This window comes from Apostichopus japonicus, chromosome 1, assembly GCF_037975245.1.
Source record: "Apostichopus japonicus isolate 1M-3 chromosome 1, ASM3797524v1, whole genome shotgun sequence".
Taxonomy (NCBI): Eukaryota; Metazoa; Echinodermata; class Holothuroidea; order Aspidochirotida; family Stichopodidae; genus Apostichopus; species Apostichopus japonicus.
This window is the reverse complement of record NC_092561.1, coordinates 576,640-600,245: the sequence shown is the minus strand read 5'-3', so window position 1 is coordinate 600,245 and position 23,606 is coordinate 576,640. Positions and strand designations below refer to the sequence as shown.

Genomic DNA, 23,606 nt, shown 5'->3' with positions numbered 1-23,606 from the left:
TAGCCCAAACTATAGTGTTATTTTGATTCTGTTCTATAAATTGGGGGACATTCAAAATGCTAAGGAGTCCAGAATATAGGGGTCTTGGACTTTGAAATATGAGAGTTGGACCATTTCAAGGAATCTAGATACATAGTTGAACTAGTGCTAGCACAGTGACAGAGATTTCCTCAATTTTCTCCGAGAAAGAAAGGGTGGAGGATGAAATATAAATATTCAGGAAACCAAACTGGAAAAGTATAGCTTAGGCATTACTTAGTACAAGTATTACTCACAAGTATTACATACTCACAAGTATTACATACTCACAAGTATTACATACTCACAAGTATTACATACAAGTATTACTTAAGCATTACATACTAAAAGATTACACTGACCAGTTGTTGTTTCTCTTTCTCAACCGTTTTATTACAAATTACATCGTTTTGAAGTCTGAAAAGCTAAAGCTTACAATGTTTGGAAGAATTAAGATTTTCAAGGAGGAAGAAAAAAAAATATCATGAAACTATTTACAAATCAGCTTGGTCTCCCAAGCTTAAAAGAAAAGAAGAAATCATTTTAAAATATATATAAAGCAGCAGCAATTAATTTGTGAATTTCAATCGGGTCTCTCTTTTTTTTTCTCGTGATATTCAAGTCATACTTCGGACAATGGAATGAACATTTTTTATACTTTGCTGACTCTGAAGTTAAAATATCTTCTTCTTTGATTCCCAATAAGGTAAGACAATGTGACCAATTTGAAACAATTTACAGGGGGGGGGGGGTGGGGGGCTTACATGTGACAATGCACAAAGTGGTAGTACTAATTAATAAACAAATTCTCAATTTACCTAATTCTATCATGATTTTAATAATGATAAAAAAAAAAACTTTCATCTTTCAGCACACTGATGATTGAAGGCACTTGGACTTGACGCAAGTCATCGATATTCCCCATCAATATACCCCCTCCCTTCCACCTACCCCTCCCTCCCACTCACCCTCCCCTCCCCCAAAACCCTGTTCTTAACACTATGCTTCACATCTCCACTGTGTTTATTCTATGTACAAGCTAATATTTATAATACACATGATTTCCTATTTCAATAAATATTTTATACCATTTCTCAATACTTTTTCAATATTTCTGTTATCGACACACATAACATCCCAAAGACTCCATAATTCGAAAAACAAAAAAAGAAGAGTTGTTTTACAAGGTTAAGTTTTTGTTAAACCTGGAACAAGTTATTTACAAGCAGGTTAATAGTTCTCTTACTTTATCAATCATGGTGAAGACTGCTTTAAACAATGGCTACAAAACAGAGCAAAAGAAAAAGACATGATCTGCTATCTAGGTAATGAAACTGACCTAATAAACAAGAGATCTTTTTTAGTTTGTTACAAATTCAGCCAAATGGACTGTAACTGTGTTTGTTACTATTATAATACACTAAAATGACAGACTGTTATGGAAACAGACTGTTTGTATACAGGGGGAAAAAATTAGGCTGGAAATAGTTGTTAAAAAAACATAACAAGGCAAGGGTCATTACTGGAACATAAGCGAAATTAATCTTTTCAAAACGAAAGGATTACTTGTTGGACGAGCGATTAATACTGGCTAGGGTGTCCACAGGCATTTCTAGTTGTATGTCTGGATGTATGGTGGCTTGTAAATGGAGGTTGCTGCCCCCATCTTCAGATCGCACCACACTGGCCGACATGCCAACTGGATTGGGAGATTCCGGGAAAGAGACCACTTTATAGGGAGGAGGAGGATCATCATCTTGGTAGTTGACGTAGGCGTCGAGGGTATTGGAGCAATCTTCAGCCTCATCAAAGGACATGAGGATACGAGATGACAATCCTAGTGAGGAGGAAGAAAAGATGGACATGTATTACTCAAGAGACATGTACATTTGCAAAGCAAGGAAGAATTACTCAGACGAATAGTCATAAATTTGTAAATCGGAATGCTGTTAGCATAATTTTAGGGTAAAGTTGATTTTACGTGTGACTGTGTAAGAAAGATGTAAATCATCATTGTGAATTACGTGAGAAAACTGTGTACACTTTAAATCATTGCACAATTAGGTGACTGGTAGGCTTTACCGTGGTCTATCTGAAGAAAGGAGGAAAAGTTGCAGGTCACAGTCTGAGGTCTGGGAGAACGAATTAACATGGTGTATGTGCTACTGTTAAACCTATAGCACAGCCTACCTAGTTGTAGGTCACAGTTTGAGGTCTGGGACAATGAATTAACATTGTGTATGTGCTACTGTTAAGCCTATAGCACAGCCTACCTAGTTGTAGGTCACAGTTTGAGGTCTGGGACAATGAATTAACATGGTGTATGTGCTACTGTTAAGCCTATAGCACAGCCTACCTAGTTGTAGGTCACAGTTTGAGGTCTGGGACAATGAATTAACATGGTGTATGTGCTACTGTTAAACCTATAGCACAGCCTACCTAGTTGTAGGTCACAGTTTGAGGTCTGGGACAACGAATTAACATGGTGTATGTGCTACTGTTAAACCTATAGCACAGCCTACCTAGTTGTAGGTCACAGTTTGAGGTCTGGGACAACGAATTAACATGGTGTATGTGCTACTGTTAAACCTATAGCACAGCCTACCTAGTTGTAGGTCACAGTTTGAGGTCTGGGACAATGAATTAACATGGTGTATGTGCTACTGTTAAACCTATAGCACAGCCTACCTAGTTGTAGGTCACAGTTTGAGGTCTGGGACAATGAATTAACATGGTGTATGTGCTACTGTTAAACCTATAGCACAGCCTACCTAGTTGTAGGTCACAGTTTGAGGTCTGGGACAATGAATTAGCATTGTGTATGTGCTACTGTTAAGCCTATAGCACAGCCTACCTAGTTGTAGGTCACAGTTTGAGGTCTGGGACAATGAATTAACATGGTGTATGTGCTACTGTTAAACCTATAGCACAGCCTACCTAGTTGTAGGTCACAGTTTGAGGTCTGGGACAATGAATTAACATTGTGTATGTGCTACTGTTAAGCCTATAGCACAGCCTACCTAGTTGTAGGTCACAGTTTGAGGTCTGGGACAATGAATTAACATTGTGTATGTGCTACTGTTAAGCCTATAGCACAGCCTACCTAGTTGTAGGTCACAGTTTGAGGTCTGGGACAATGAATTAACATGGTGTATGTGCTACTGTTAAACCTATAGCACAGCCTACCTAGTTGTAGGTCACAGTTTGAGGTCTGGGACAATGAATTAACATTGTGTATGTGCTACTGTTAAGCCTATAGCACAGCCTACCTAGTTGTAGGTCACAGTTTGAGGTCTGGGACAATGAATTAACATGGTGTATGTGCTACTGTTAAGCCTATAGCACAGCCTACCTAGTTGTCTGGGACAACGACACTTGCACACTGTATTATGGTGGCGGCACAACATTAGATTGGATTAGTAATAATCTAGCAATAACGGCTGAATGAACATAAATACCATTATCTTAGAGACATGCCCACTACCCAGTACATTACTATGGTGTACGTGCTACTGTTAACCCTATAGCACAGCGCCTACCAGCTACTGTAACACATCAGGTTTCCTATTCTGATAGTGGATATTCCTAAGGGTAATTAAATATCGCTGAATAAATAAGACATACATTAGTACTGTCTGGTATTAAAGTTTCAAGTCAACACTCAACTGCTAGTAATTAATTACTTTACATATGCCTCGCCCCGATGCAGATTAATGTCACCAAAGGCTGTTAGCATTTAGTTTTATTATTGACTAAGTGATCAACCAGAGTGACTACCTATTAATGAGTAGCGCCCTCGATTTACCTAACACTGTCTGTTATGGAAGCACAGCCAATACTCAAATGTTAACAACATTGGATCAGTTCAGGTTGGATAATAAAAGTGATTGTCACAAAACATGCCAAGACTTGAAAAAATTTGTAAATTTCTAGGTTCTTGCATTAATTTGATAATAGGCATACTTTAAACTTTTTCTTACCATCAAACAATTTTGTTTGCATTCTTTTTTAGTTCATTTATAAAAAGATAGCAAAATGCTGACTCGTTTTAAGGATCAGCTGCTTGCAACTTAATAACCATCACAAAGTCAGAAAATATTTAATAAAAATTCCTCTAAATACTTACTTGAAGGAGTAGCATAAGGGTCCTCTTCGGGGCCAAAAACTGGCCCGACATTTTCACCCATGCTGTGTTCGTAATGGTGGGGGTCGTTTGGTCCATAAGGGAATGAGTTTGGTGAGGTCGAGGGGGCTGAAGATGGTCGAAACAGGGTACTTCTACTGGAGTTGATAATGGGAGAGTGGGGCGACCAACTGCCAAGAAAGACGGCAAAGCATAGAACTAAAACCTGCAGGACAAAAAAAATCAAAACAACAATGAATGTTAAACCAAAGATTAGGTATTAAAAAATATCACTTTATATTTACCAATAGGAAGGGTATCATGGAAAGATTATTTTATCCTTCTGTGAATCAAAAATGGTTTGATTGACGATGCATCTGCTCTGATATAGGGGAATAGCATATCTCACATAAAACAGGTATCAATGGCAACAGATACAGCCAGACGAAGATATTTCTGACAGAAAAAGAGAATGGTTGACAGACAACAGATTTGCATAGTGACAGAACAAATTACTTGAGTAGTGACTGGTTATGTGCACTTTTATCAGTGTATGGTATTAAAGTGACCTTATAAGTGAGTAAGAGTGTACACTTCCATCATTGTAACTTATGAGAAGGACTGGGTACACATCCATCATTGTAACTTATGTGAGGTACTGTGTACACTTCCATCATTGTGAATTATGTGAGGTACTGTGTACACTTCCATTATTGTAACTTATGTGAGGGACTTTGTACACTTCCATCATTGTGAATTATGTGATGGACTGTGTACACTTCCTACCTTGTAACTTATGTGAGGGACTGTGTACACTTCCATCATTGTAACTTATGTGAGGGACTGTGTACACTTCCATCATTGTAACTTATGTGAGGGACTTTGTACACTTCCATCATTGTAACTTATGTGAGGGACTTTGTACACTTCCATCATTGTACCTTATGTGAGGGACTGTGTACACTTACATCATTGTGAATTATGTGAGGGACTGTGTACACTTACATCCTTGTAACTTATGTGAGGGACTGTGTACAATTCCATCATTGTGAATTATGTGAGGAACTTTGTACACTTCCATCATTGTGACTTATGTGAGGGACTGTGTGTGTACACTTCCATCATTGTAACTTATGTGAGGGACTGTGAACACTTCCAATATCGTATGACATGTGAGTGACTGCACACACTTTATCACTGTACGGAATGTGAGTGACTGTTTACACTACAGCAATGTACAGTAGGTCACTGGTACAGTGACCATGTAAACTTATGTGGTACTGTTCCCAAGTAATGAGTACTCATTCCTACAGAGCGGCAATGGGGACACTTAAAATCACTCAAGTAATTGAAGGACTATTTACAATGTCAGCAAAAGCATGGAACAGATTTATACAATGATTGCTTTAATTAGTTCCTCATCATCATATGAATATTCATGAGAGAGTCAGCCTGGATGGCCGTTAATAAACGATACTAAAGAGCCATATATATGGAAGCTGCAGAAGTTGAGTGGCTTATTACTTTCACTTCAGGTCAGGTGGCTATCCCAATTTACAGTTTCAGCTCATTTTAAGATTTATTACTGGTCATTTGGAAGACATTTCAGATGGGACAAAACCATGGATTTCTCTGGGATGAGGAATCCACTTTACTCTTGCCCACCACGTTTCAAAGCCAGCCTGTACGTATCTCCCACATGCTTGCTAGGTTTGATTGCTTCTAGTGCAACAGCTCTTTATCCAAACAACCATTTATTTAGCACTGGTGATTGCATACACTTCCACACTTGTGCAGTAAGTGATGATTCCTTTAATCTTTGTACACTAAACATACACATGCCTAGATACATGCAGTTATGATTGCACATTAAGGTACACAGAATAATGGTATAATTCAAGGGGGGTATTCTCCTTGCACAGTGGCAGTGCTATGGAGGGGAGGGGGAGGGGGACATGAAGGGGCAATTACTCCCCCAGATTTCCCCCATTCAGATCTGCTACTTATCCAAAATATACAGAACTATAGGCTAATCGTTTGTATTCAAAACAGCTTCCAGTGCTTCAAATGCATTAATGTGAAAAATTGTCAAATGATAGCACCATTTCGCATCTTATTCACTTTACTTACATACCAAAATACCCAAAGGGGAGGAAACTTCTCTCCTTTGAACCCTCCCCCAAACAAAATATGCCTTGTCCCCCCCCCCCCCCCTTAGCTTGTGCCACCAGCTGTTGCTACCATTGCTGTGTTCACATCCGTTTTTACCATCAATCTACAACACATTGCCACCAACGAGACCTACAGTAAATTTCCAATCTGACTATTCGAGCTACAACACACCCACCATGGCTAAGGTAAAAAAAAAAAAAAAAAAAACTTACACTTGGGTCATAAACAATAGTTTGCATACATTTCATTTAGTAATTAACGACCCATGAAAAGGGTGAGCCAAAGATTGTACCTCTCAGCAACTGATTGAAAATGTGTGATGCGGGGAACACCTGTTACAGCGGACATCTCTGTTGAATTATTGATTATAGCACAAATTATATTGTGTACAGAGGACACATATTGGTTAATAGTTGTTTGTACAATAGCAGCTGTACCCATCATACGTATGGGAATTTTGAACCATCCTCAGCACAGCTATCAATACAGTACTATCACCCTACTATATGACTGTTGCTGCCACTGTGTTAACTGCTGTGTAACTATGTAACTACTGTGGAACTATATATATGTAACTGCTGAAGTAATGTATTGGTTAATTGTAGAGTAATAACACAGTCAAGGTACACACCGAAACACATAACAACCTAGCAGATGCAGAGATAAAGTAAAAGATACTGTATGTATGCTACATTCATCTCTTAGAAGAGATTTAAACAAAATCTGAAATTATAAGGATCTTTACAACTTTACAGATTGAATCATGGCTATGTGTTCATAAAGTTATGAGCTAGATGACAATCAACTTGTCAAATTATTCCTCTCAATACTGCATGTTCTTCTTTTATAAACTTGTACCCTGTCATGTAAACTATGTGATAGTACACTAATATATATATGCATACATATGTGTGTATTTATGTGGGTGTGCCTGCGTTTGTATGTACTGTATGTAAATGTATGCATGTATTTATGCATGTCTCTATGTGTGTATGTATATGAGTGGGTGTGTGTGTATTATAAAGGCCCTTTCCATTTCATTTCTCATCTTCCAATGTTTTTGTAGCTCTGAACAACCCCCTGAAAACTTATTTTCATCCATGGGTACATTTTCCAAACAAAAACAATAAAATGTCAACATGGCCGATGGATACATTTCCTGATAATAATAATAATATTGATAATTTGGTATTTTTTCTTGATTTAAGTCAATATAAAAAATAGGGTACTTAGATTTACATCCTGGAACCACAGACAGTCAATGTTTGCAAACATGAAAGGTTAGATTCTGAATTCATCAAAGTAATCAGAAAAACAGGTTGTAACTTGTTCTACATTAGCGAACAAGATTCTCCTTCCCAGCAGGTTGTAATGCCCTTGCCCTCCCCTACCCTCCCCCCACCCTCCCCCTCCAGGTGACAGCGTATGTAGGGATCCAAATCAAATTTATTAGAATTACTGTCTCATATTTGTATCCCTACTTGCTGAAAAAACATCTGAAGGGTGTAATAATGCTAGGATGGCTTGGTAAACTTGCTTACTAAATGCAAGCAGCCTCAAGAAAAAAAACTCTTGTGCTGTTACATGTTTCGGAAAATGACCAGCTGATTCAAGTTTGCGATAGTTTGTACAGCTGCCTGCGATGTCCAGATATTAGTATATGTACATGAACTTGACAAATATTTTTCCTAGAAACAACACATCTTTAATAGATGGACAAAGAATGGTACAGAAGGATCCACAAGGATTGAAAAGTATCGAATGGTAAGTGCCTAATGACGAAGAGAGTGAGTTCGGCTTGCCCTGGTAGAGCTTGCCGTACTATGAAACAATAGATGTATAGCCCCATCACCAAGAAAAAGCAGACCGATCGAAGAATGCCAAACCGAATTTAATGATGGGATTAGTAGAAACAGGATGAAGAATGAAATTGTGAACATCATGCAAGCATAGCCCCTTGCCAGGTAGAGAAACCAAGAAAACAAAGATCGTAACTGATTAGGAAGAGACGGGACAAGTGCATCTATGACCTTTGACCTCATGAAATGAAACAAAACTACCAGAATGAAAGGAATGGTTACATGCAGACCATACAAGATCTTGAAAGACACCCAGTGCCCCTTACATACATGCCAATTCTCCCCCTCCCCCACCCCCACCCTACCCTAAAAGCCGATGAAAGCTACAGCCAGCAGCGAGAAGAAAAAGAGAGGAAAAATAAAGGAACTTTGGAGAGCACAGACCTTTCCTATAGATACAAAATGGAGTCTTTGGATGTTGATTGCACATATCATCTCCACCGACGTAAATTGTACTGAAACACCAAGGAAAAAACAAAAAGAACATGCAGGATGATGATGTCACAGCAAACAAAAGCAAAAAAGAATAGCAGGGGGAATCCCCTTGCCCCCCCCCCCAAAAAAAAGGGGCTTCATTATTAAGCTTGGACTTGTGTTCTAGTGCATCTCGGCCCGACATTAACAGGACGTTTTCAGGGGTAGTTATATATCTGATGCAGCAATAGTCACTTTAAAGTGTGATCTTTTTCCTTGCTCGTCCATCAAAAAAAAATGTTAATCAACAAAACTTCTATGATCCAAACAGACAAATTTAAAGGCAGCAAATGTACCGATGTGCTATTAATTACTTTGTACTATTAAGTAGGGAAGTGTTTCCAAATCACTTTCCGAGGAATTTGACTAATGGTGTCAGTCAAGTGAGTGTGGTGAACTGTAAAATAGACTGTACCGTCATCCCAACAGAGAATAATTCATATATTTATTCAAGTAAACGTGCAAGGGAACCAACAGTAAGATTGAAAGACACTACAGAAGAAAATAAACATCAAACTTGTTGAGCCAGATCAACACGGAACCAGACAAAAGAAACAACACAATGAAGCAAACCGAGAGAAATATCTTAACTGATTTGCATTATGCATATGTGTGTGGAGCAGTTGATATGACTTTGACAAGACCAGTGAGTGGTTTATTATCAATGAAAAATGCTACCAAGGGGAGGAAGGGGGAGGGGGAAGGCATGGGGGGGAGAAAGAACTGGGGAAGTATTTGTTGGCAAACAGAATATGGCTTGATGTCAGTCTGTGTTTATCCATGGTTATGAATTATATGATAATATTACTTATCATAATAATTAATAAGGTTTCCTTACATATGAGGTTTATTCAATCACACTTATGCCAACAAGGATATTTATAATACAAAGGGATTAACATCATTTTCATCTTATGATTTCTTTGCTTAGCTTCTATGAGAATGCCTTGTTCCTATCAGAAACTGCCTTCATATAGTTAAGAATTCAATTCCATTTTCCACTAATAACAACCTAACAGAAACATGAAATATAACATGTACATGAAATAAGTTTAGCTGGCCAGATATATCTACAACCTTAAACAAAAGGCACATGTTGATTATTAGTGTACATGTAATCTTGGCATTGTTGCCAGTGAATGGCTGCATTGTGCCAATGAGTAATCAAGTCCTACAATTTACTTGAAGACATAATTCAACCTTTGGAGGAAGGCAAGTTGAATGCAAGGCAAGAAAATTCTAATCCGGTGGCAGAGATCCAAAGCAATATATAACCATTTAGAGCAGCTTAGACTACATGCCAAAAAATACACTTGATTGGAAAATAATCCCAGCTACCAAAATGAGCATCACCAAGAGATATTATAATAACAATGAGAAAAGGCAGTCCAGTGCAAATATAATCTTAATGCATTGCTTGAACTACAGTAACCAAACAGGCAGCAAAGTAGACAATCACAAAAATTCACAAAAACCCAAGAAAGGTTGGGAAAATATCAAACATTCATATATGATGGTGTAAACAGAATATATCTGTCACATAATTCTGTTGACATTAATATTGAGTTGTTTTCCAGCTGCATATCTTACAAGGTTTACAATGAGGGACAACATATGTACTATGATAGACTACTATCATAGACTGCCACCCAGATGTCAAGTAATATGAACCTCTGCTTCTGTTTGATAAGTGGAAATAGTCAAGTTTTGATCCATTGTTAAGATTTCATCTGAAAATACTATACACAGGTAGTGTAAAACAATTAGTTAAGTCTTGTACTGTCAAGGTGGATATCAAACCATATCTATTGTGTAGTTCAATTCCCAGGTTGGGGGAGGGGGTCAATTCTTGTTTCCTGTTGAACAACAAACGTACACCTGTCCAAACTTTAGGTTAATATTCTTCTATAATTAGTATTCTTTCATCAACTTGATCGTTATGTGTGTGAATTTGAAATTTTATTTTTTTTATTTAACCATTTGTTTCCTTTGGATCAAGATTTCACAGACTGGAACGGTGGCCCACTGAGACACGTTTTCTTGTACGTTTTGAAACTGAACGGGAACATTTGTAAAGATAGTTTCTATTTGTGTGGATCAGGAATATGTATGAGGTAAAAATGTTAAAGGGAAATAAGATCCTTGTGTATGTTTCTGTGGTATCCCACTTTTGTACAGTATAAGTAAGAAAGTGACAGTTGCATTTAAACAAACCCAGGAGAGGTTTCACACGGTATCTTATACCGTAGTAATTGGGTTTCGTAGTCAGTGATGAGAGGAATGCACCGTAGGATATTTCATATGTCCCTCTGTGTAACAATATAAAAGTAATTTACCCACAAATTTCATAGAACACCTGTGAAACTGTCACAGAAAGGCAGGAGGGAACTGATGACTAAATTATCTTGGTATATATATGATGTTGTTGTCTAATTTCAGTATTGGCGAGTGTTTTAAACGGTTACCATGACAGCAGATTTGTAAGCTGGAAAAGTTTGTAGATAACAAGCAAGTAGGAAGTAACTGATGCAGGGGTCAAGATGCTGTCATGAGAGAGCAGAGAGGAGATATAGAGAGGAGATATGAAAAAGCTTTTGAAAGATTGAAGAAGGCATTGAGCAATATGCATGTCTGTTGGGATCAGCCAAATACTATAACCAATATTTGACAAATCTGCTCATCAAATATTTCTTGTCTAACGAATCTTGAAATTAAACAAAAAATGTTGCTAAAGAACTGTAGTGTAGTAACATAACAAGTGTTGAGAACTTGGAGGTACACAGAATTATCACTTAAGAGCTATACACCTAACAGCCCATCCTTCAAGGAAATTTGCCTAATCTTTCAAATGTGACATTTACATTTTGCTGACGTCAAATGGTTGCACGAGGAAGACAACACATTCAGCAAATTCCTACTAAAAGCATCCTATCATTCCAAGCATTACCCAAGTCACAAACAATATTTCATCTCAGAATCCAGGATCTTCCACATGGACAGATCCTCACCCTTCAGAATCCACACTCAGAATGCAGGAAAGCTAGCTTGGACTACAGAATTGATTTAAAAAAAAAAACTTAAATCTATCTCGGTCATCGAGCTCCTGAAAACGAACGTGAATATTCTGACGTTTGGAGAAATCCTGCGACCCACTATTGGGTCAGTGCACAGTGGATTGTCGCTCTCTGCCATCAAATGTGATCTCTAACTTGCTATGCTGACAAATAAATATCAAGATCTCACAATACTGATAACATAAATGTCATCAGCATTGTATCCAAATTGTTTTTTTTATTAATTTTTAATTTTTTTTAAAATTACACAAAGAACTAGTCAGAGTGGTTTTAACAAGCCTGTTATTTTCAGAGGTAGAGGTAGAGGAGTTGTGTCCAAGCAGGCAATCGCATGCCGCACTGTGGGCGGAGGCAAATTAGCTCAACGTTAAAATATGCATAGACATTCAAGACCGTTATTGGACTGTCTGGCATACTATGGGACAACTAACCGATGACCTTTATATCACAGAAAAATTTTCACTCCTGGTATTAAAAGTGAACTTACCATCAGGCAGGTACCGGTCTGAGTTGCGCTGGCTTTGATTGGTCGGGTTACTTTATTCACGATTGCTTGCAGTCTTTCCAGCTGTTCTGCGAGCGACTCGTTTGTGGTCTCTAGGTTCTCCACTTTCTTACGAAGCTCTCCGTTCTCGTGAGAATACGACTCCATCCTGAAAAGCAAAGGTAATCATCAAATCAGCAACCTTGAAAGCAACAGAAACTAAAACCAAATGAAATAACATATAAAGACATCATCAAGAAATTGAAAGGACCATGACATACAACAGTGCCGGCTCAAAGAAAGGTTTTTCACTACTTTCAATTGTAAGAGTACGTTTCTTCATACTGATTGAACAAATTCTTTTTCGCAAAGAAAAATGGAAACCCAACCATTTGAAAACAATGTCGGATTATTGTCAGTAACAGCATTGTCTTTCTGAGTTAAAATACTTGAAATGTAAAGTCGATCTAAAAAGATTTACGAACAGTTTTCATATTAGGAAAGTTAGGAATCATCGTCGTGGGATATTTAACACCCTTAGTTAACCTCCTAAAAGTGCTGGGTGGATTGGAGAAGGGGGGGGGGGGGTGGGTGGAGGGTCCGATTACAGCCTTACTCTGTAGACTATGAATATTCATTATATCTTATTATTTTATGTAATGTTAAGTATTTTTACCTTTTCTCCAGAGCTTCAACATATTCCTTCTTCTTTCTCCTACTTTCTTGAGCTGAGATCTGTAAACAAATAAAAATAAAGGCACCCTCTTACACCCTCTTCCATTTTGAAAAGTGATGACAGACCCATTAATTAACAGTTATTACGGATAGTAAGCAACCAAAAGAGGGGCAGGCTGTCAATCTATATTTCGTACCTTGTTTTTAATCTTTCTTCGAACTTTCTTCAAAGCCTTTTCTTCTGCTTTGGTCAGGGGTAGTTTTGTCGGGATGGGATATCCTTCCGCCACCAATGTACGTTTCTCTTCTTCCGTGAGTACAATAGGTCCTGACGGGGGCAGTCTCTGTATGAAACAAACAGATGAGAGCAAGTTTAGAATTTAGACAAAAAGAGTAGTGCCATTTGATCTTTTTTAAGCAAATATAACCTGTGAAAATAAAGAACATGAGTGTTCCATCTCAATAATTTCATAAAATCAATCACTGAGTGGGGAAAGGAGGAAAAGAGATGTGAAAAATAGGGAGGGATTAGGGAAGGGATTGGGAGAGGGTTAGGAAGGGGATGGGAGGGGTTTAGGAAGGGATGGGACGGGTTAGGAAGGGGGTGGAAGAGGGTTGAGGAGGGAATGCAATGGGGTTAGGGAGAGAATGGGAGGGGATTAGGGAGAGAATGTTAGGAGGTTAGGAAGGGGATAGGAGGATGTTAGGAAGGGGTGGGAGGTGGATTAAGGAGGGTACATAGAAGGGGGTTAGGGAGAGAATGGGAGGGGTTAGTGATAAAGAGGGAAAGGAATGAAGGAGATTGTGGAAGATAGAGTACTGTCACAATGACACAACAAGATTTCTGTTAGTTACCTAAATTAGCATATTATCCCTCCCCTTTTTGTAGTGATTTGCCAAAAACAAAACATTCTGGCAATTTTTTTCAAATTTATGGGTGAACAGTTCCATTTGACTCTGATTAAGTCTTGTAAAGAAAGAAAATCATTTATCACTTCATCATGTTGTTTTAAAGTAAGATCTGTTCATTTGCAAGGTGATATCAACTACCAAGGCAAGATGTGGGATTTTGAAAGTGGGAAGAGAGCCCTCTATAGGCTAACTTACAAACTGCCACAAGCAGGTGTAAACGATTCATAAACGTTTGCAAAACAAACTAAATTTTAATAAAATGGTTGCACTCATGTGTTACTTGTGATGTAGTGTTGGGCCTCTAATTTCCAGTTTAGCAATATAGACAAACTCTGACCTTTTAAACATGTGTATTTGCACACAGTTAACCTTTACGTATTCCATGAAAATCAAACGCCTACCTGTAAATTGGTAAACATCTGTGACGTGATGGCTGTGGTTCGAGATTCAGGTTTTCTGACGGGTGATTCGTATCCCACTGGAGAGCTGGGTTCAGAAGGGCTTCTCCGCTGTGGACTACTTCCACCCTCGCTATCACTCGGAGTGCTACTGGGGGGCGTGGGAGGCAAATCAACATTGTCAGATCCTGTACAGAGTTAGAAAAGAAGAGAAAACACATTGTTACTTACAATTAATAACAAATAAAAATCAACAACGTAGGCTCTTCTTTTTAAGTATTAAAGAGTTCTTTCAGTAAAATGGTTCTTTCCTCTCCTGTTCCTCTGCCAGAAAAGAACCAACTTTACAAATCTCCTCTCCACCCCTTCCAGAGTAGAAGAACTGGGCTTACCTTCAAATGCATTTCAAGTTTTATAAGGTAATATCAAATGGGAAAATGGACTTTTCTGTTCATATTTTAGCATTTTTCTTGCACATTTGTTGGTCTATCTATACACAAATAGCAATACTTGCTAGTGTTTCTAATTGAACTATTTACTATGCCTTGATTAAATATCACAGACAGGATGTGTCTATAATGCCTTTAATAGACGTAATTATAACAAACAATGGTATTAATTTCAGACTGCAGTAGTTTCAGCTGTTTACAATACTTAAATCTACAGTATGATAATTGGAGTTTTTTGAACCAATCAGTTTTTTTTATGTAGGCCCACAGACAAAATGAGAGTTCTAGATCATATCACACTGAATGACAATAAACCCTATTACTGTTGTACAGTGTGTATTACTATATTAAAAGCTTTGTAGTAGAACAGAACTAATATACCCCATATACCTATTGTAAACATCAATAAAGTCAAAAATTTTCATCCATTGTTCCATCTGAGGAAAGCTACACAAGTGCTTCAGATAAGAATTGATGAATGGTACTCAAAAAGGACCTGCCGAAGCATGATATTGTGGTTGATGAACCACACTTTGTTTAATTAGCAAGCCAACCCTCACGACCACAGTCAGCATGAATATCCATAAAGCAGTTCTGCTAGTAGCCCAATACTCAGGACAACAGAGGTACAACAGAACAGTATCACTTGTCCAGAATTTCTTTATCATTATAAGACTCAAAATTGACATGATGTTACAATTCATGATAATACTTATGTAACTAATGTTGTAAATATAAATTTATGAATATTCAATGCACTTAATTTATTACATCTGTACGATCCTTAGTCCTTCTTTCACTTTAACACTCTTGCCATAGTCAACATGTCACCAAATGGAATAACAGTGTATTTAGTTTCCCCGAAAGGGAAAACTATTGAGTCACTCTTACTGACCTTGCAAGATTGTAACGGGGACTGCGAATTGCAAAGTCAGCAATGACCATAATGCGGATAGCTAAGTCTGTAACTGCTATTTTGGTTAGATTCATACAACATGGCAGCATACAGAAACATTGTACTCAAAGCCCAAGCTAAAGTGATTAATCAGGTCACACATCCGGAGTCCACAGGTATGCATGTTCTTCAGTATCTTTTGGGAAATGTGCATGCTTGGTAAATACTTCAGTACCCAAAGTATGGAAAAGACCAAGAACCTACAGTAGGTTCCAATTCCGTATGAAAATCATTGTAGGAAATCCAGACAACAAAACACACGAAGTTGGCACTTAGGATGGTACTGTAGCATGAGAAGGAAGGGCATTGACCGGAGCAGATGGTCGTAGAAGGCGCACAGTGTTAAAACGTTACCAGTTCATTCTAGGCACAGTAGAACGAGGTGCTAAGGTTGTGGGGAGACAGGTAAGCGAGGAACGAAGTACAATGTTTGATTTACAATGGTCGTCACTCCTTGGCATGATTGGTACAAGTTAAAACTCTTAACTGTTACCTTCAAACAAATACAATCACCAGGAAGAACAACATTTAAAAATAACCCAATGTCATCCATCCTTAGTTCATGTTAAAAGCGTCACTATGTTTGATATAGCATTTGGCAAAACTCATATATCCATAACACAAAATAAACATGGTTAAGACTAAAAGCAAGAAAGCTATAAAACTTAGCATGTATATGTTGTATACAGTATGTGGCGCGATGATGTGATGTTTAGACTTACGCAAGTCTTCAGCCTTCCCTGTGTGTGAAGGAACATTAAAACGGGAATTCATATCTCCCAAATGGAACAAGGTTTTTTCCGTCACTGTAGCTGATTAGGGAAGTTGTACATATCTCTCGGTCAGACAAACCAATGATGACCTAAGGATTTAATGTGTCTCCTTCAATTTCCAAAAGTCAATTCAGCCCCTGAGTTACGCTTGAGACCATGTCTATATACAGTGCATGTTCTAATGGATATATATAAAGGCACACACAAACATGTAACATTAGTCCATGCATAGTCTAATCCTTGTACAGTAACATTGATTGGGTGATATTAGCTCCATCACCTTGCCAGTGATATTTTTTAGAATGATATGATCTTATATAAACTTTGCATATGACAAACAAAATGTAATTTAGCTGCTGAAAGATTAAAATCTAACCCTCCAAACTGCCTGGGGGCTTATACTCATAAATTTCTGTGATGTGACCCCTCGGTAGGAGTCTTGGAAATATCGCTGGGTGGTATGTATGTATGAAGGTACAACGTTCAGTGTCTGTGTAACAGTTTTGAGGACAAAACCATGCAGCCATTACAACGATAAAAGACACGATAAAAGACTTATGAGTGGTGATATACTGCGCTACAACACTCAGAGATACACTGTGGATACAATCATTTGGATTAGAATCGCCACTGAATCACAGTATTCCCACCTAATAATTACAACTACTTACTATTAATACCTTAAAATACTGACATATTTTTAACATTTAGTAAATCTGCCAGTTGGGAACTTGGGATGCTCTTTTAAGACAGAAAAAAAAAAAAAAAATTAAAGGACAAGTCATGGTAAATCTGGAGGTACAGTATGCTAGCCCTATAATCCGGCCCACTATACCTTGGTTAAAGTACTGTTAAACCTACAGTATGCACTAAGTAGATTATCCACTCGGCTGTGACATCCACTCTATCATAAAAACTGCTGTAGTTGAAGTTTCCTGGGGATTTTTCTCGGACCTTTAACTGAGATTTTTTTAAATAAGAACCAATCTGACTGACTTGCATTCTAAACAAAGTATAAAAAAAAATCACAGGAGATAAAGAGGTAACCTTTGCCAAGCAGTGAATGGTAACAAAAGACAAGATGGGTGTTCCCACACACAGAACTTTGCAAGAGTCACGGTTGAAGGCACTTGTACTGTTAGTGGTGTTAGGAGAGATTTACATGACTAGGCTAAATACTATCCACCCATTTCGAGGGCTCACTGCATACTGATTCATGGCATACTGAAAGTCGTGTTATACAGGCTCAGCAAATGCCAAATTGAAAGACCAAATTGACACAGTTCTTGAATGACTTTCCATTCCTAACCCTCTTATGAACTGTCATTGAGGTTTTAAAGGTTGTATGTTGCTATGAAAACCTTGTTGCAATGTGAAAGGAGGTCACAATCTTTTTTCCCAAACCAAATTATCAAACTGGTTAAAAAAATTACTTAAAAAGTTAGGACTGAATTATTAAGAACCGTGACATTGATACAGCTTGTACGGAATACCTGAGCCAATAGAAAGATACCATATGTACGGCCTTCTAAATATCTACCATCCCAAATTACCAGAAACCCAAGTGTATGTGGTTCACCAATTGCTGTACGTGGTACACCTGATGTGGTTCGTTTACAAAGTTCTCTTAAATTATTCCTGGCAATTTACTGAACCCACAGACTGAAGACAACTTTATAAGCCCCCCCCCCCCATAGGGCTTTCAGCTGCCACTTAAAGCAGCGTGTTGTATTTTTCAACAAATTTTACCAAAATTTACAAAGTTTTACACAAGCCAAGATTACTATTGATCAGAAATCTTCCTGATATTTTTTTTCAAGTAAGTTACTGTACTGAGTGAGTGCAGTGAGTGAACTTGACTCGTTTCAAGTTGTTTTTTGTCACCCAGCTCCTTTTTCACTCACGAGCAAATAAAAAAGGAAATTGGCAGAAATCCTCTCTGTTTTTACTTTTAGTTTTGTTACCTGTACGTGGAAATGAAACATCAAAGCTAATCGATCCATAATGTATCTGCTACAGCAGATGAGAAAATAATCAAACTCAACCTGGAAAAGCTACTTTAATCGTGGGGTAACCTTTGGCATTCTGAACTACTTGACCTTTACAAACAGTCCCCTTTCACCTAATGACTAGAATTTGTAACCTTTAACTGATGGTACAGAATCAATTACCGAAAATGTCAAGCAAACATAGAGGAGCAGGAAACAAACAACCTGAGACTTTAACATGTAATATGTTGAAAGCAAAGACTGGTGGGGAGGTGGGGGGCGGGGTTACATTTAAAAACTAAAAGGATATATCACTGATAGTAAATATCACTTTCAAGTGTTAAAAGACTTTCAAGGGGTTGATAAAATGGAGATAAATTTACACTTGAAATGAGTAGAACTAATAGGTCACATTCTAAAATCAACATTTGTTTTGGTTATTAATAATAATCAGAGTTGGATCATCACTTATGACAGCCTCCCCCACAGTTTGTCAACTCCATCAACTCCATCAACTCCACCAATTAATTACAAATTAGATTCTCGCATTGGCTGCAGATTAACAAGTCAAGACCTGGATTCTTTAAATATAGAATTATATTTATTTGAAATAAAGGAACAAATGCTACGATAGACGATGTTTCACATGATCATCTTGTGCTTGCTTTATACTGTCGTAATGCTCATGTCGTCATGGCAACTTTGAACATGTTTTTAAGACTAATTTTACATTGATGCTATGCAAGACTAAAAACCCTGCGACAAGTTATTTGCTTGCTTTAATGAGTTTCATGTTATGTGAAGTTTTGAAATATTTTCAAGTGTGGTATTTTTTACATGAAATTACAATTACTATGTCAGTAAAATGGAAAAACTATCTGGGGAGACAACACGATGAGAACTATTAAACAGACTTAATTACTTCCTCATTAACCTTAAATTGGTGACAGCAACTAAGAAGGATATCTTAACTTGGAACCAATTGCAAATCTTATTTTGAGTAATCCTCTGCAGATTAGATGAAAACCTTGGATGCCGACCCAAACCTAAAAGATGCAAATTATTTATACTTCCTCATTTGGAAAACTGCATTTCCTGTTTCAGTTTACTTGCAGGCAACACCCATAAGGAGGTTAAGAAGTATGCATAGGTCGATTAATATTCCCTTCTTTCCACTTGCAGCAATTCCGTCCCATATTTATTTATATAAATAAATATCCGATATTTGTTTCATTCTCTCTGTCATTTTGAAACCGATTTGTCATACATCACACTGAGATATTTGGCTCACGTGGGAAAATCCCCTGGTAAAATTGTTCCTTTGATATTTTCCCCTTCTGTAATGCCCTTTTGCAGTTAGACAACTGCTTGACTATCAAAAGAATATATTATAAATGTCAGCTATCAGCTAATCTCTGCTGGCCCTTCAGAAGCTTTGACATAATCCTTAAGGACCTCCTCCATCTCTTTCACTCATGGAAAAAGCTTATTTTCAAAAAGAAACATAACCGAGAATTTCCCCTTCTTCATCCCATCAGTGAGTACCAAGAATTGTCTAGACAGAGCCAAACAGGTCAGAAGCCAAGGCTTTACACTGAGCTGAATGTTATTAGCAAGTCATTGAAAATCTAAAGTCAACGCCTCAAAAGGATCGCCCTTAAGAAGGTAGGGCTGGACTATTTAACAGAGGTTTTGACTTAAGACTAGCTCACAGTCAGTAGTTAAATACAAGGTACACCTTTGACCATACCCCATTGAGTTTTCTTCTTTCAACAACACAATGACATTTTGAACAAATTCAGGTGGATGGATTTTCAATCTTTGTCTTCCTGGAGAGAGTTAACTATAAACTATTAGACCTACTGTAACGGCATGGTATATTATTATGCAACAGGGTTTTGTGAACGCTGTTATCATGTACATGGTATTTGGTATGGTAATTGGCATACTACGGGAGCATTCCAAAACTTAATGTGGGGCAGTGCCTCTGTGCACAGGGCATTTGATATCAACAATGGGGTAAACCATTGCTATACATTTGGGGGTAGGGGGTGGGCTATAACAGTATGATTGAAGTTATGGAGGAAAACAACATGCTTCTTACCCTCAGATGTGTTCTTTCATTTTATATTACATTTGTTTGAGTTTATTATCTGCAGTGTAATGTAGTGCAGGGTTAAACCGTTATCACTTTGGTGACTTGCTGGCTGGATGGGAAAGTTCAAGATGTGTGAGTCAGCTGTGTAGTGGTACTACAAGTAGAGATAAACACATATCCAAGTAGGAAACCGCTCCTCCAAAACAACCCTGAAAACCCCTCCCTATGCAGAGAAAGGATACTTATCGGGTTGTGCATGCTTGGTAACTACCTCAGTATCCAATGGATGGAAAAACCAAGATCCTAGGTCACAGTTCTGTACGAATAACGTTGAGCAAAATCCAGACGAAAAGCGCACGATGCTGTCACATTGTGTAGTGGAATGAGAAGGGCATTGACCTGAGGAGCTGGCAGGGCGCACAATGTTAGAAGGTTACCAATTCATTCTAGGCTCTGTAGAACGAGAGTGCTAAGGTTGTGGGGAGACAGGTAAGCGAGGAGCAAAGTAAAAAACATCATGAGGAATATTTCAGTTACATTAATAGGATGTATATCTCACCTGACTCATCTGGGGAAGGCAGAAGTTCAACTTTGAGATGTGGCACATTATGCTTGGTCCCTGGGCTAAGGACTACAGCTCTCTGAGAGCCCTTAGGTTTCAAATGGGGGTAAAGAGGTTCCTTAAGGACCACCTGTTGTGCTTTGATGTTGTTGTAAGGTAACTTTTCTTTCTCTTTCTTTAAAAGTGGTATCGGCTGATGGAGTTCTGGCGAAAGTGGCAGGATGTCAATAAATTCATTTTCATAGTCTTCGTCAGCTGTGGGCCAAAGTATATAATCATTAATGATAAAATCAATGTTATCAATGCTAAATCAATGTTATCATTAAAATGAAGTGAACAACAAACATGGCTGGAAGCATTAATCACTGGCCTTTGGACTCTCTTTTTTAGTTTTTTTTTATTATTGCAATCAGATTTCAGTACTTGATAATATTGAAAATTATGCCAAAATCAACATAACAACCTAGTGTAAACTTGGACAGCTGCTACCAATTCTCATGTTGTAACTGCAAGCTAAACAAATGCAAAGCTCATTCACCACTACCATTTATTAATGTATTAACAACCAAAGTGAAGTCCAATAGTAAGTAATATGGAGTGTATAGTAACATTACTGTACAAGTAGCTAATGGATGCAGCTTATAATAGGTAACTTCAAAACTGTGTTTACACTATGACAGGAACTTGTGGCCAATCACTGACAACATTGCAGCTTCAGCAAGGAGCAGGATAATATAGTGATATATTTATAGTGACATATAATTGAAATCGTAGTGAGTTGGTAAATCCAGAACAGCTAAAAACTTCCAGCCTCCGCTGGGATTCGAACCCGGGCCTCCCGCTTTATATGCGGACACCCGAACCACTAGGGTATGGACGCTGATTGTTTGTCCAGAGGTTCGACACCGGTAAGGAAGGCTGTAATTTCACTGAACATAGGCGTTTGTCACCTGTATCGAACAATACTAGTTCTGTTTTGGTGACATATTTGCCTTACTCTAGAGATCAAACATGATGCTGACCAACTCGCGATATGTATATATATAAATATATATATATATATATAGGAAGAGTGCAATCGTCAAGAGCAGACAGGTCAGAGAGACAAGAGGGAGTTTTAAAGCAGTGTACGTACGTTCCACTTTGATTGTCTTAAAGAAAGGAGAGTCAATTTCATTGGCCATGGAGTAGCTGTGATCTGATTGGATGTAAGGAGTTGGTGACAGGGAATCCCCGTAGTAGTCATCATCGTAGGGTAGGCGATCCGAGAGTAGCGGATCATCTAGTAGGTCACTGATATTGTTGGAGTGAAGGCCTTCCAGTTGTTCTGCTAGGGGCTGTAAACACAATGGAAGAAAAAACCAAATACATATTAATAAAAATAGTAATAATAATAATAATATTAACAATGATGATAATAATAATAATAATAATGAAAATAATAATAATAATGAAAATAATGAATATAATGAAAATAATGAAAATCATGAAAATAATAAAAATAATAAAAATAATAAGAATAATAATGACAGGCCGCAGAAATTGAATCTGTGTATGATGAGTGACTTGATCATCATGCAAGCTGACCGATCATAAAATGGTCAACTTGTCACTTAACTACAAATTTGATACAAAAGTTACTGTTTGGGAATTTATGACGGGTCATGAGTAGCCAGTCTTCTTATGCACTTTCATAATCTACTATACCTAACCTAGTAACTAGTAACATTTTAACACTGCACCCCCACAGTCCACACCCCCCAGCACCCACTTAACCCCCCCAGCACCCACTAAACCCCCCTAACAATTTACCATTAAGGGAGTGACCTATGAAATTTCCTGCTCATTTTTTCTTTCCAAGATGACTATCTTGCTTTGTCATATACTGTACAGCCATTCCACTCACCATGCATCTACTATATCATGATGTGTCTGATAATGTTATGCAATATATGCAAGCTAAGTAACTTTCACATGTATGGCAATACCAAGTTGTATGTACCTTGTGAAAGCAACCACTCGGCAAATGTTAATCCATTGTTCAGAGTCTTGGATTATCCTCTCTGTAAACATCTTCAACCTACTCCACCCATCACAACTCAAACATCGGAATTGGTTGGTAGTCTACACATACGTTACTCTCCACCAATTTATTTACTAGACCACCCCTCCTCCATCAACTTCCTTTATTGACATATTTACGTCCTCTTTTCACTCCTGAATTGAACGTACCCACTAATGTGTACTGTAGTAGGATTTACAGCTTGAGTTCCTCCCGAGTGACCGAAGAATGTTTTGTAAAGACCTATACACATGTACACACCATCTGTACAGTACATATATGTCCTGTGTTTCTGTAGGTCGTGTTGATCATTATTAAACTCATTTGCCTACAAGCTAAGCCAATTTATCTCTAAATTCTAATTTAATCCTATTCTTGAGCCACTTTCCTTTTTGCTTTTACAATCCAAAACTTGACAAATGTGATTACATTGCCATAGCATGCCATCCTGTTTGAAGAAAACTTAGAGAGTAATTTTGAAATCTGAAGTACTGCATACAATTAAGCTTGGGAGCTAACCCAGAGCTTCA

General features: G+C 37.8%; 1 protein-coding gene across 1 annotated transcript in view; it reads right to left on the bottom strand.

The window, feature by feature from the left end:
- Positions 1-614: 614 nt before the first annotated feature.
- LOC139969685 (cyclic AMP-responsive element-binding protein 3-like protein 2) overlaps positions 615-23,606 on the bottom strand; it is a 44,283-nt gene continuing 21,291 nt past the window's right edge. The window contains exons 2-9 of the mRNA XM_071974873.1: positions 22,150-22,351; positions 21,012-21,269; positions 14,193-14,377; positions 13,077-13,223; positions 12,881-12,939; positions 12,208-12,373; positions 4,145-4,367; positions 615-1,855 (exon numbers count right to left, since the gene is read on the bottom strand). Of these exons, the coding sequence (XP_071830974.1) occupies positions 1,581-1,855; positions 4,145-4,367; positions 12,208-12,373; positions 12,881-12,939; positions 13,077-13,223; positions 14,193-14,377; positions 21,012-21,269; positions 22,150-22,351 (1,515 nt within the window). The 3' untranslated portion in view covers positions 615-1,580. The remainder of the gene's footprint in view (positions 1,856-4,144; positions 4,368-12,207; positions 12,374-12,880; positions 12,940-13,076; positions 13,224-14,192; positions 14,378-21,011; positions 21,270-22,149; positions 22,352-23,606) is intronic.